We start from the raw sequence: 14,351 nt of genomic DNA, 5'->3' as shown, positions 1-14,351 counted from the left end.
AACGGAAGAAAAAAATGTGTTTTTGTTTTTTTGGCTAGTAGCACTAACAAGTATAAGGAGATTGGTGGTATTCCTAATGTTTTAAGAACAGTGTTATATGTTTTGAAATTTTGATTTGAAATTTAGGTAAAGTAAATAATTGTATTATTAAATGACGAAGCTCTTTTCAGTTAAGAAGTGTGCAGTACATATTCCTATAGTGCAGAAGGCCTTAGAAAGAGCGTTTCGCGGGCTAACAGCAGACGTCGCTCGCACACTATTGCCGATACTCTCGTGTCGTCTGCTCCTCAGCCGAACAAACAGGCCGAGGTAGCAAGAGGCAGAGGTCATTCACCCTTCCAGAAGGGTGCAGCGAGAGCTAGCTGTGGCAACCGGGCTCGCTCATTCGCGGACCTGATTGGTTCTCGCAGACACACCCCCATATTAAATTATATATACTTGGGCGACTACTTTAATCATATCGAATTTCCTATGATTCAACAAAACACTGACCAGTCTCAAGTCTGAAACTGGGCCTCCTCGATGGCGCAGTAGCGTCGTTGCCTTGCAATGAAGGGGTCCCGGGTTCGATACCCGGTGGAGACACATAGTGGTTCGGATCCCACTTTAAACTGTAAGCCCAGTCTCCATTAACCTTACTGTGCATAAAGTGGACTTAAAACACCAACTCAATCAATCAATCAATCAAGTCTGGAATTGAGTCCCTTTAAAAAAATCGTTAAATATACTCGGGAAGTGTGAGAGAAAGTTGTAGGTCTCAAGGCAGAAAAATGTGTTCGAGATTAGGACATAGTCCTTCGAGTATATTCCTGATCAGGCGGCAAGTGTTCGCAATTAGGACGACACCGTATCTCATTCTGTATTATCACCACCTGTACCTGTATACTGTCCCAAAAATTGTTGTTTTGTTGCTAGATTCTGGATATTATAGAACTTCTGTATACCAGGAACAGGCTCAGCTTCTGGGTAGATATCCTAGGAATCTAAACAACTCTACTGCGACACGACAAAGGCTTTTTAACAAGATGAAATTCTGATCGACGATTTTTTGTCAAATGAGAAAGTGTTGTTACCAAATTAATTTGTGACACATAAAGATAAATTGTCCTTTTTAAAATTACCGTATGTGCCGATATATAATAAACAGTTTTTCCCTTTAAAAATAGGTCTGAAAAAACGCCGATGCTCAGTTTTTGATTACCTTCATTTCTGGAAATTTTCTCTGTAAACTATTTCTTTTTGCTTCCTTAGGGTGAGTGACGAAGAAGATAAAAATATATTGTTTTATAGTTAGATTAAGTAAGTTATTTGTTGAAAGTAGATCTACTTAAAATACTGTAAATTAATTATAAATTCAGTGATAAAGCTTTTTCCTTAATTATGTGTGGAAATACGGTATAGTTATTGAAAACTGTAATAACAGACCAATAGTCGGATTTTGCAGACGGATTTGTGTGGGAGTCGCCGCCCCTGGCTCCCCTTAACGTTGCGGCAGTCACTGCTCTTGTACTTGTGAAAGAATGGGCCGGTATGTGTAAATTTTTTGGCATCCTTTACTAAAACAAGATATATATTGATTTCTACCATCACCAGTGGCGTAGCGTTATAGTACGCCCGTACGCCCGGCGTTCCCAGATTTAAAATTTCAAAAATGCTTAAATGCTGTGATTATAAAGTAAAACGTGACTAATTTCATATATGTTTGACCTTCATGGCATTATAATGGCTATTTTTCGCGATCCGCTTGCAACGCTTCACTCTCAACGCTCGTTCTAGCATCTCTTTTCAATGCCTTTCCTGGCCGGACGCCGAGCAGGTTATACAGGACTCTAAATTCCTTGCTGCCTTTCTGGAGGGAAAGCTTCGATTTCTACAGCACACCCTTCCTGCCTTCTGAAGCAGACGACAGCGACAGAATTCCTACCCGGTTCTTCGCTCTTCGCGCTCATGCAACTCGTGCTATGTGATGCTACAATACGCAATACTGACTGACGTAACTTTACCAATCTCAAATATACTGCTTCTTAATGGCCACTGCATTGTATAATTTATCGCACGAACAGCGATGTGTATTAGAAACTAAAAGATCAACACAGTTTTTGTCAAATAAGTTGGTGAAGTCCTCGTGATAGAAATTCAGCCTGTGGCTGCTCTACCACTTAACCCGCAAAACTATTATTTTTTTATTGTATTTTTTCGTTATTATCTAACTACTTAATATTGGGTGAATGGAAATGTTTAGCATTCATTTGAAAACTCTTAACATCGAATGGTCTCTGAAGAAAATTATTTTAAAATGTTTATCAGCATTCTCAAGATGTAATAAACAGTGGTCTGAATTACTAATCGGCACTGTTACGTCAGTATAGTGTACGATATTTGGATCATCCACTCTGCTTTTCAAAGTGCGCCAAGACGACAGAGGTCCCTGGTTCGAATCCCGGCGTGAGCACGGGTGTTCTTTGTCAGTGTCCCTTCATTAATATCATCACTCATATTCATATTCGCAATTAACCAAAAGTGGTAGAAAAGCGAAGTAAAATAAACCAAATCAATCAGTAGTTGGATCGCCCACAACAATGACGTCTACTGTTGTTCAGAGTCGCTTGTGATTCAGGTAGGTTTTTAATGACTTGCGTCATGCAGAAAGATATAAAAAAAGGTATAAAACACCAGAGTTCAAAACATCTGTGGCATAGTGAGGCATCTAATTTTCTAGCTAAAACATGCAATGATGATGTTTTATTGAAAACCCAGCTTACTTCAGGCAAATAATACCTGTGGCGACTAATACCATAAGTAAATTATTAAGCAAGAAAGGGCCGACTCTTCCTTCGGACTAGTGTTGTCCACGGGACGAGACGGGACAGGCTTCTAAAAGTTCGAGACGAGACGAGATTGATCATGTGTTCCGAGAACAAACGTATATTTTCGAGACGAGACAGGCCAAAGTCTCGTCTCGTGGGCAACACTACTTCGGACTTGGCGTTCCCACCCGAAATGTCCATGCTACGCCACTGACCATCACTCAACTGTTGTCATTGGTACAGCTGCCATTCGCGTTTGCTTGCGAATATACAGAGTTTCTCTGCCAATAATGGTTATCTTCATGAAGTGCTCTTTTAACTTTAAAAATAAATTGGAATTTATAAGGAAAGCCCGTGTTTGTTTCAATCTTTACACATTTGTTTCTTGGAAACGATGCAATCATACTTGTATGCAATTTTTTTTTTTGTAAATCAATAGTTGGATGATACATTGATTATTAGTGCATAAAAATGTTATAGAAGTAAACAATGGCTTTACCAGGCAACGGTGGCTTAAGAACTGAGTAACCCGGCTTACTTCCTGAGGCGCCGCCTCGGGGTGTGTCCCCCATGATTAGCGCCAAAACCTTATTTCAGATTACACAGGCGTCGCTATATGTTTGAGTTTATTTTTAAATTCACTTTGAGTACAGAAAGGCTAATCGGGACTGCACCTACAGTTTAAAGTGGGATCCGAAAGAACCACTATGTGCCTCCACCGGATGCGTGGCTATTTGCTTCAAGAAGAATTGAATTTCTTGTTTCTTGTTACTTATGATGTTATACGCTGCATAACATCATATGTAAATTGCAAAATCTTGTAGCAATTTAAGCTAAGAGATTACTGTTATTTAGATATCGTTATGTATGTATTAAATAAACATATACTTACAATAAACGCGTTCGTAAAGTAGTTTTTAAAACGTTATTATTTTTCGTCATAAAAACAGTAAATATATAACTTGGTATTTTTTTTATTGGAAGAAGGTAGAAAGTAGTAGTGTTGCCCACGGTACGAGATGGGACAGGCTTTTAAAAATTCGAGACGAGACGAGATTGACCATGTGTCATGAGACAAACGAATATTTTCGAGACGAGACAGCATTTCCACGAGACGAGACATCATTTCCACGAGACGAGATAGGCCAAAGTCTCGTCTCGTGGGCAACACTAGAAAGTAGGAAGACCAGGGTAGGAAGATGGGTGAAGGATGGAAAGTGGAGGGGGGCTACCTCCCCTGGTGAAAATTCGACAATGTTATCTTGAGCCGCCCCTATTAATAGCAAAATACCAGGGTGGAGGTAAGCAGAGAATATTTTTTTAGGGAAGCTGTCATATTTCATATAGTAGCCTACTAATATTTCGCTTTAAAATGCATATTTTGTGATAATATTTCGATCTTGTGGAAATCAATCCATCGCACAAGTTATTTAATTTATTTCCTATGTTTAATACTATAGAATAAATTTAGTAACCGTGTTTCAGTCCGTGAGTTCTCTGAACGTAGTCGATTGAGTTTGTGTTTTAAGTCCACTTCATGCACAGTAAGGCTAATCGGGACTGGACCTACACTTTAAAGTGGAATCCGAAGTACTATGTGCCTCCACCGGGTATCGAGCCCGGGACCCCTCCATTACAAGGCGATGACGCTGCCACTGCTCCATCGGGGACACCCTGAACGTAGTCGTTATTTCCACAAATATTAAGGAAAATCAACCAGCGACTTTCTTACATTCCACGAGAACAATAAACAATGTTACACCGAGCAAAAAACAACTTTCTTTGTAGAGGTAATATGTGTATTTTCCTTGCACGATATGCCTGTTTTTCTTACGGGGCATTGAGATCATTAGGAATTTAGAATGTAATAAAGCGGACAGCGGTCACTTCATTCTAAGTAGAAATCGATCCCCTTGGTTCGCAACGTACGAACCCTGTCATACAACATTCACCTCCTCAAGTCGTGCGCCACGTGGGCGGCTATCGCTGCGCATGCGCTTCGGGGGTGGTCAGTCTCACGCGCATCGCGCCGGTTGCGAGGTGACCACAAACGTTGCATTTCGTTGATTTTTTTTTTAGCAAGCCCTGACATTCCATTCTGGTGGTGATGCGAGCGGAGAGTTCAGAGTGACTTTCAACGGCTCTTTGTTGTAAGAATTGTGGAACAATAATTTGACACCCGCCGTGGATGTTTAATGAACGTATTTGTGATTTTGAGTGCTATACGTGTTGATAGAAGATGCCTGATAACGATACCGAAGCAGGGGTGTGCGTGTGCTTTACGGAAGACTGAAGATCCGAGTGGATACCTCGCCAGGAGACCGAACAGGTCGACGCGGGTGCAGTGTAAGGATAGTTTAACGACGTAAGAACGGGTTCACTAAAGTGGGTCTTGGTGGAGACGCCGGGGGTGGCACACCCTCGCATTGCCGCCGCCCCTCTGCAATGTTCGTTACCGAGCCCTTGGCTCCTGGAGCGAGCCTGGGCATGACGGCCCTCGCGGCCACAGATTTAACTTATTCGGAATCAGACCTTACGTACGCGACTACGATTCGAGCTGCGAGACCCAGGAACAGGACCCACGGAGGGTCCACCCAGGATCTCCTCCGCCCTCCACTCGCGCAAGGAGCGCCGTCCTTCAACAGGGACTTCTCGACGTGTTCGGATAGCAAAATACAAAGACTAAAACAAGGAAAGTTGCAAAACAAGGTTCTTTCCAGAGGTTCCGATCCTGCACCTGGCCCGTTTCCCACTCCAACTAACGGATCCACCATCCTCGTCCACAAGAAACCTTTCATATCCACCGTAAAGAAAGGGGAATTTCTCGCCCCGCCCCCTGAAATTGCTTCCTTGTTAGGATTTATTCCTCGTGATGAGGCGAAGGTTGTCGTCTATACCTACTCTAGCCGTCCACGAATTGTCAATCAGAGACACAGAGCTCGATGTGATGCTTCCAGGGGTAGCAACCCGAAATTGGCTAAGGAAAAGACTGGGAACGACTTTGGGTAAGTGGAAACAATTGCGTTCATTTCTATAGGTGTCATTGTGTCGGCTTATCGAGATAAGCAGCTGTAGAAAATTTTTACACTCGGTTCTACGTATAGAATCGCACAGAATTAAAATGGTGTATTAAGGACCCGAAGATACACAAGATCATCTCATATTCAGAAGAGAAGCCCTCCTGCCCATATTCAGTTTATTACATGATATTCCTTGCTTCTAACTATCAGAATAGCCTATGCACAAAATGCAGTTGAACTGTATTGAATCCAATTGACGTTTAAATTAATTAGAAATTAATATATTTTGTGAGTTCTTCCTAACATTTCATAATTCAACGGAAAAGCTATTTGTAACGGCTGATAGCTTGCGAAGTTACAAGTTATCCATAAACAGTTCCGAGAAAGTCAAATAATTCTTGGTAATTCGATCCGAAAGTTTTAAATGCTATCTCAATGGACTCGTATTCGGAAGATTCATAAATATAGACTGTTGGATTATCGTATGTATAATAAATTTCTAATATGTGTGTATGAGCAGTAGTGAGACTTCCAAGAGAAATATTTTGTTAATGAAGTTAAGAAAATATTTTTCAAAAACTTTGTTTAAGTTCAATTTATTCTTAGATAGGTTAATCGAAACTGGAACGATGCGAAAAGTATCTCCACTGATTGCGATGCGACAGCGTTACTACTAAACCTTGGAAAAGGCCAGAGAAAAAGACAAATATTATAGTGCTATTACACATTATAGGTTTTTAATAGGGAAGATACCAACGAAGTATGCATCTAGGTATCTACCCTAGGTATTAAATTACTAAATTTCGGTAGCTACTACACGTTCATCATAGGAATTTTTAGAATCTGTAGCGATTTGTATCTTCACAAATGCAGATAGTAAGAATATTTCTAAAAACGTAAGAAGAAATAATATAATTATTTTTGTATTTAACATACAATGAAAATGCTATTTTTCACCTTTCCTCAATACGGATGATACCGTATGTGTTTGAAAGCATATTTTTATGGTTTGTTATATTTACTATGTACATATTAAAATAAACGTCGGTTTTGACGTCCTGCAATTTAATACGTAATACTATACTTTAAATGTGCATTTACAGTTACAGAAATTTGATAGCCCCATTTTAGTTAATTTACATGGAGAAAACATTTTATAGAACACCAAAAATCTGGGAATCATAGATTTGAATCTCCTGTAAGGCATGGGTCATACATTACCAAAAATACAAAAATAATCTCCTGCGTTAGTTTATATTTAGATTTGCAAGGATCAATGAATTATAAGTCATCTAACTTACACTGAAAGTTGTAAATAAATCTTTGTTTTCATCTACACGTGTTATTTTGATTTCAAAATATCATATTAAGAAAAACAAATTTTGGTATCATAACTTGGTACAGTCACCGACACTTCTGGGTTGTAAAGATTCCATTGAAAGTCAATGGAATCATTACAACCCAGAAGTGTCCGTGACTGTACAACTCACTTCACGATACATAAACTTGTACCTTTCGCAGCTTCAGATCAAAATTAATAATACACAATCTTGTGGATTCATTTAATTACACAATGTTGCACAAACCGGATCTTCTCTTATTCATATTGTCACTACAAAAAAGACCTGAATTCGCCAAACAGCAAGAGTTATTGCCAATTTTAAATATTTAGTAATTATATTTATTTATAGACTAACGGGACGCAACAAATATCTAATTCATACTGTTATTAGAAGATAATATGTGATCTTGAAATTTTGAACAAAATTATTTTTGTTTCAAATATTTGTTCACTATTTTTTTAAACTGCATTTACATTTTTCAAAGATTTGACAACTATGTTGTTATCATATTTTGTCATATTTTGTCTGGAGAAAAATTACGCCAATTTTAACTAATTGTGCAAATTGTGAAATATAAATTGTTTCAATTTTTAATTTTCCAACTAAAGAATTTTCGCCTCTGAATTAAGAGTAATAAATGCATGTTGCCGGACTTAATAAGTAGGAACCTTGAAAAATATGTCCTGCAACATATTGTTTAAAAAGAATTGGTTACTTAGTTCAAGAATCTGCCGAAAATTCGTTGGACTTTATTAATTCCGCACTCCTCTTAGTGCAAGATAGTTCTAATTTCTAGATCTAACCATTATTAAATATATACAAATTTTCCATCTTCTAATCATGTTGAACATTTTGAATCTAAATTTAGTTACCATTTCATTAACATGACTATTGATAGAAAGTTTATTATCAAATATTACAATAAAATCTGTATGAACATTCTCTAAAATAATTCGTTCCAAATTATAATTTCATGTACGATAAATGTTTTCTTTGTGAATCTTGGGCACTTAGTGTTACTGATGTTAATTTTCAATAATTCATTTCCAACGAGTTGATAACTGATTCGAGATCATGTTGTACTTTTCTAGTTACTCCCATTAGTAAATTTCCTTTGGAAGAAAAACATCTAACTTACCTTATTTCCAAGTTTCATTTTTAATTGGCATTGTCCAATTGAAAGTCCCACCTGTATTCCTATATTGAACTGCCTGAATAGTATCATTAATGAAAAATAGGAAAGATCCTAATGCTGTTTCTTGCGGCACCCCACTCTTTGTGTACACAGTTGTAGAAAAACATCAAATAGACACCATATTTTACCTGAAATTTTTCTTACTGCTAATAAATACCAACTTTTCTATCATAATCCTCATTTGTGTTTAGTTTGCATACAAATAACTTATAATGAACAGACTTGAACGCTTTTTCTAACAACAACATATAAAACATCTGAAATGAAATGCTTTACTAACGACACTGGTGACTTCTTACAGATTAGTTGTATGCGTAGATTTAAGTCTTATCAATTGTAGATTAAATCTGACAACTACGATGATTATGAATTATGCTGTCAACATGTTTACCAACTGACTTAATTAATGTAATAGGTTTGTAGTTTTCCATTAATCCAATATTGATTTTGGGTACTGATACCTCACAAGCTAATTTCCATCCAACATGTTGATATGCCATGTTCTAAACAAATGTTAAAGATTCGTACAAGTACATATGCCAATACATCAATAGTTCCCTTAAGTACATAATTAGAAAGAAAAGATGGTGTCATTTAAATTTTCTTGCTGTTTCTACACGACTTTAACAACTGTTCTAGGAATCCACTATTGTCGTTGCAGTTCTTTAATTGTATTATAACTTTTATTATTTATCTGTTTACAGAACCTGGCTTTATCATAATTGTAAATTTAAGGGTCCAGGTTCGATAACTGGTGGAAGCAGATCTTTAGATCTCAGTTTAAACTGTAGGCCCAGTCCCAATTACCCTATCTATGCATAAAAGTGGACTTAAAACAAAATTCAAACTCAATAATTGTAAATTTACGTTATCTTATTAAAATAGTTGAGCTTCGTTAATGTTATTTATTTCTTCAAACTCACACTCAACTCGTTTTTTCAGCATTTATTTAAAATTTCCAATTTTTTGTTTAAATGTCTCTGCAGTTCTTGCGTCATTGAATGGCAGTTACGAGCTTAACTGCTCGCCTCTATAGAAACAACACGTTGAATGAAATTGTATAGATTTTTAACAAATACATTAACTTTATTATCTTGCATTGGCGTATTCTGAAAGCGATCCATATCTTGATGTAATATGCCCTATATTTCCCATGCCTTTTAAGCTGATAATTAAGTTTCATTGCATAAGTGATCTTGGTATTTTTTCAAAGGGGATGATAATTTTCAATATTGCAATGGATCTCATTAAGTTCTATTTCATTACCCCCCCCCCTCCCCCACACACACACATACACATAGAAAAACACATTCACAAAGCAATAAATATCAAGAAGGATGTAATTATTTGCAATAACATTAGTGAAACTCTTGAAGAAAACTGAAGCATTTATGGAGATTAATGGAAAGAGATATGCATGAGGTTGTGCGAATACCTTGAAAAATTATGGCAATTCCTAGCCTTTTTTACTGTGATATTAAGGTTTTATCTATTCTTACGGCGAGCGGCCCTCATGCAGGCAAGAGAAGTGTGGAGCGGGGAATACGCAGCAGACCAACCAGACAACAGCGATGGCGCCGAGAGTTACGACGTCGCGGGAGGAGGTGCAGCGGGCACCTCGTTCTACAGTCTGCTGCGTTTCTAATCGAGCTGGATTGGTCGCTTCCCTACTCCCCAATTCCCTTGCCAGTATGAAGAGCGTCCGCCGTAAGACTGGAAAAGGGCTATAGAAAACAATACTCAAGAGCACATTTGAATTAAGCTTGACCATAAAATGAGGTAAATTAAATCCGATGAAGGTTCCCAGGTGGCCCGAGTATCGTTAAAATAGGATCAAAGATTGCTTGGAGAAATCGACATCCTCCGTGCGTGCCACCGGCTCTTTGGTTGCACGCGTGAGGCGCCTGGAGGAGAAGCAGCGTAATGATGGAAGGTAGGCAATCCGCAACACTCGAACGGCTATATTTTTGTTTTCCGGCGGGTTTTGGCCCTGCTGCTTCGTTCCTTTTGACGAACGGTACCAGTGGCTTTCGTTATTCATTGGGACACACATCGATATTACTAACCTAGGGCCCCGAAGGCCACGTCTGTGTGACACAAAACCCTCCAAATCGTCAATGTTTTGGTATTTCCGGTTTGCGTCAACAGCAAATATTGTCTCAGCGCAAAATATGTGCTGATCTACCCTGATGGAAAGGAAAAAATTAAGATCCATTTCGTTTCGAAATGTTTTCCTTCCGTCACATTAAAATGATAAACTTCTTTAAAAGTAAAATGATAGACTAAAGTGATTTCCAAAGAAAGTATGTTTTAAAGTTTATCTATTTAAGAATTTGAATCCGGATATAACATTCAGATCAAATAAGTTCACTTGAAGTTATGAAATAATGTGAAGGCGATGTTGAGACAACACTTTTCAAGTGAGAACAACAAATTATATCCTTATCATTGTTATTTTTTTTATTTTGAATGATATAAAAGCAATTAGCCACAGATACATATTGAAAAATGAATCAATTTAGCTACTGATGGCATGTGTGAGAGAGAAAGAAAAGAGGGAGAGAGAGAGAGAGAGAATTTAAATGTATACATTGAGCTTTCGGTGTACAACATCGACAAACTATCATAGTATGTAGCGAACATAAAGACGAGCGATTTTCTCAGTAAAAGTTTGCTAGTTCAGGCCCAGGTTCGATGCTAGAAACCGTCGAAAACTACAATTTTTATAATGAAGATACGAGGTTAGTTTAAAAGGTATCCGACTTTTATTAATAAAAAAAATGTGTAATCAGATACCACATGCTTACATTAATCTCCTTCAAAGTAGTCCCCTTGGGCTGCCACACACTTCTCCCAAATGTTCTCCCACTGTTGGAAGCAGCGCTGGAACGCCTCTTTTGGGTTTGCACGCAGCTGGTCCGTCGCATTTTGCATGATGTCTTCTCTGGACTGAAATCTAGTTCATTCAGGGTCATTTTCAGCTTGGGTAAATGTCAGAAATCCCATGGAGCCATGTCGGGAGAATAGGGGGCCTGACAAAGCACAGGTGTGCTGCGTTGGCCAGGAAAGTCTGTATCAAATGTGAAGAATGGGCGGGTGCGTTATCGTGATGAAGGTGCCAATTGCCCGTTGCCCACAGTCATTAGCTAAAATGGAATGAACCTTATCGTAATTCGACGATCTGCATCACCAGGGCCCTCACTTGGTCAATGACGATCTCATTCCTGGATGTTGAGGGCCTACCAGAACGTGCTTCACTCTCCACTGACGTGCGGCCATCTTTGAAGAGGTTGTACGACTCCTTTATCCGTGTGGTGCCCATTGCTTCGTCTCCGAAGGCCTATCGAATCGTGCGGATCGTTTCCACTTGGTATTCTCCAAGCTTGATACAAAATTTAATGCAGTAGTGTTGTTCAAGTTTTTCATTCATTTTATCAAAAACGAAATTCCGACGCCGCTCACTTACACCTCCTCACTCATCGGCGGGCTGCGGGTGACTGACTGCTTCTGGAGGCTATATAAAATAATAATAATAATAATAATTAAAAAAAATTTAAAAAATGCTCAGTAGGATCACCTACATACGTGCATCAAACCACGCCTCCCTAACTACATTTGTTTACGCCAAATAAATTAGGTCGGATACTTACGGTTTTACGGTACAAATTCCGGTTCACACTTTCATTTAGTATTTTGTTGAAAATGTAGCGATAGCAGGCTTAGACAGCATTCACACATGTAGAGAAGTTGGCAGAGTGAATTTGGTGTGTTAAACCCCTTCCCCTTAAAATATGTATTTATCATCATCTGCTGCATATGCCTATCTATCTCTGAACTAAAAATTAGTTGATACACAGTGTAATTACCATATTTACTCGAATGTAAGGCACAATTCCATTTTCAAACACCTCGAAAGAAACGAAAAATTGCTAGAAAATGTAATGAGCACCTCAAAAACAAAGTTGATTTTATACAACCATGCGTTTATGATTGATTGATTTGGTGTTTTAAGTCCACTTTATGCACAGTAAGGCTAATCGGGACTGGACCTACATCGTAAAGTGGGATCCGAACCACTATGTGCCTCCCCGGGTATCGAACCCGAAACTCCTTGATTACAAGACAACGACGCAACCACTGTGCCATTAGGGAGGCCTATAACCACGCGTTTATGTTATGACTTTAGTTATATTACAGAATAACGCTATATTATACCACAATAAGTATAGGTATGTTACGAATTTTTAATTTTATAACAATAGAAAGCTACTCTACGTTAATCAAAATGTAAATAGATTTGTTGTTAATTAGTGTTTCCAATTCGGTTATTTTTTAAACTAAATTTGCAAATCGTGTGGCACACGAATTGAATACACTATCGATTCTTGTGCGCAGCTTAACGAAACGACGAAATATGACCCATAAAGCGTATTAGATTCGTGTAAGTAAGGCAAATTAATTATAAAGACTGAAAAATATAAAGTTGCAATAAACCTATAAAATAAAAAATAACCCGTGGTTCTACAACCCTGGCAGGGCCTTGGCCTATCTCCCGACTTCCAGTCTCCCTCCCACAATCCTACCTAGAGGTGTATAGGTCTTCAACCGGTAATGGGGTCAGCCCCTCGAATCCTCAGCCGTTTAGGAGAGCTCCCAGACCGGGTTACGCTACTCACTCGTAGCTCCCCAATTTCCTCACGGTGGTGGGTTGCCACCGGTCCTATACACAGGCCGAGAACCCAGAGACTGAACCCAGGCGGACTCGAACCCATCCATTCCCGCAGTCGGAGTCCAAAGCACACCACAACACCTTAGACCGCACGGCCACGGAGGATGACGTAATAAACCTATCCATCTTCTTATTCGAACTAGAAGATACTCGTATAAAGTATTATTTGTACGTACTTTGCTTTTATGACTTTTCCCCTGAAAAAAGAACAATCTGAAAGAACATTCATGTCCAGACAGGGACTAAAACCTGGGATTTTCAATTGTGGGGTCGAAGTATAATGAAGTGTTGTTTAACAAGAGACGATTTTTCTTAATAGTGATGAAGCCATATTAATTTTAGTGAAATTTCACAAAGTAGCAGGGTTTATTCGCCGTACGTAGAACAGAAAAATGTCAATTGATCATTGCTTTGTAACAAACGTTCGTTGCCTTTAATCTTCAAATAAGGAAGTTAACAATGAATGAATCGAATGAGAGAGAATGTAGAGTAAACTGTGGCTACGATGATGTCGAGCCGTACAAAATTACTTTCCTGGAATTACAAGTCCCTTTGTAACGAGCACTTTAGAACGCCGTGACCTTTAATTTCCTCCGATATTTTGAGGTTCATAAATACCCGAAAGCAGAACGTTCAGTTTGTTGGATAAAAAAAGGTTATCACCTTTCTTTCTATCTTCGAAAGGAAAGGGTTGAACGAGGACACAAATACTAGTAACGGATAATCGTTTAAATCAGCTAAGAATTAAGCTTCTTGCTTGGAAAGGAAGGGGGGAGGTACCCAAGGTGTTTTGTATACGCAAATTTGTATTTTACTCATCAGTAAACTAAACTGTTGCCTAACCCAAGTTATTTAATCTTGTGATAACATTTACACATAACTTAGAAACATTTAGTGTAGCTATTTACATTCTAAGAAAACCTCAACTCATACACAAAAAGAGCTATCAAACTGGTTCAATTCAATGCGAACATTACATCAACTTATTTGAACAATAGTGCTGTACACTAACCCTGAAAACATTTCCATTTTGTAAAACTTCTACACCCAAAGTAGAGAAGTAAACAATGGACTATTTAAAATAGTCAGTGGCGGCGATTGGGTTCCAAAATTGCGGGGTGGGGATAAGGACAGTTTTCTTTCCATTGGTAGATAAGGTTAGTGCGGGAGGGCAGAAGTGATAAAAAGTTTGGGGGCAAATGCCCCCACTCGCCCCTGCAAAACGCCGCCCCTGGTATTATTGTAATATAGAATGAA

General features: G+C 38.5%; 1 protein-coding gene across 5 annotated transcripts in view; it reads left to right on the top strand.

Moving 5' to 3' along the window:
• Rsph3 (Radial spoke head protein 3) overlaps positions 1–14,351 on the top strand; it is a 320,248-nt gene that overhangs the window by 102,838 nt on the left and 203,059 nt on the right. For 3 of the 5 annotated variants that reach the window (XM_083141450.1, XM_083141449.1, XM_083141448.1), the window contains exon 1: positions 4,922–5,812. The exons of the other annotated variants lie outside the window; for them this stretch is intronic. In XM_083141450.1, coding sequence (XP_082997576.1) covers positions 5,253–5,812 — 560 coding nt within the window. In that variant the 5' untranslated portion in view covers positions 4,922–5,252. Of the gene's footprint in view, positions 1–4,921; positions 5,813–14,351 lie in introns of those variants that run through there. 5 annotated transcript variants of the gene reach the window in all.

This window comes from Lepisma saccharinum, chromosome 20 (assembly GCF_977018435.1).
Source record: "Lepisma saccharinum chromosome 20, izLepSacc3.1, whole genome shotgun sequence".
Classification (NCBI taxonomy): Eukaryota; Metazoa; Arthropoda; class Insecta; order Zygentoma; family Lepismatidae; genus Lepisma; species Lepisma saccharinum.
The sequence above is the reverse complement of the archived record's forward strand: the minus strand, read 5'-3'. Positions and strand labels throughout refer to the sequence as shown.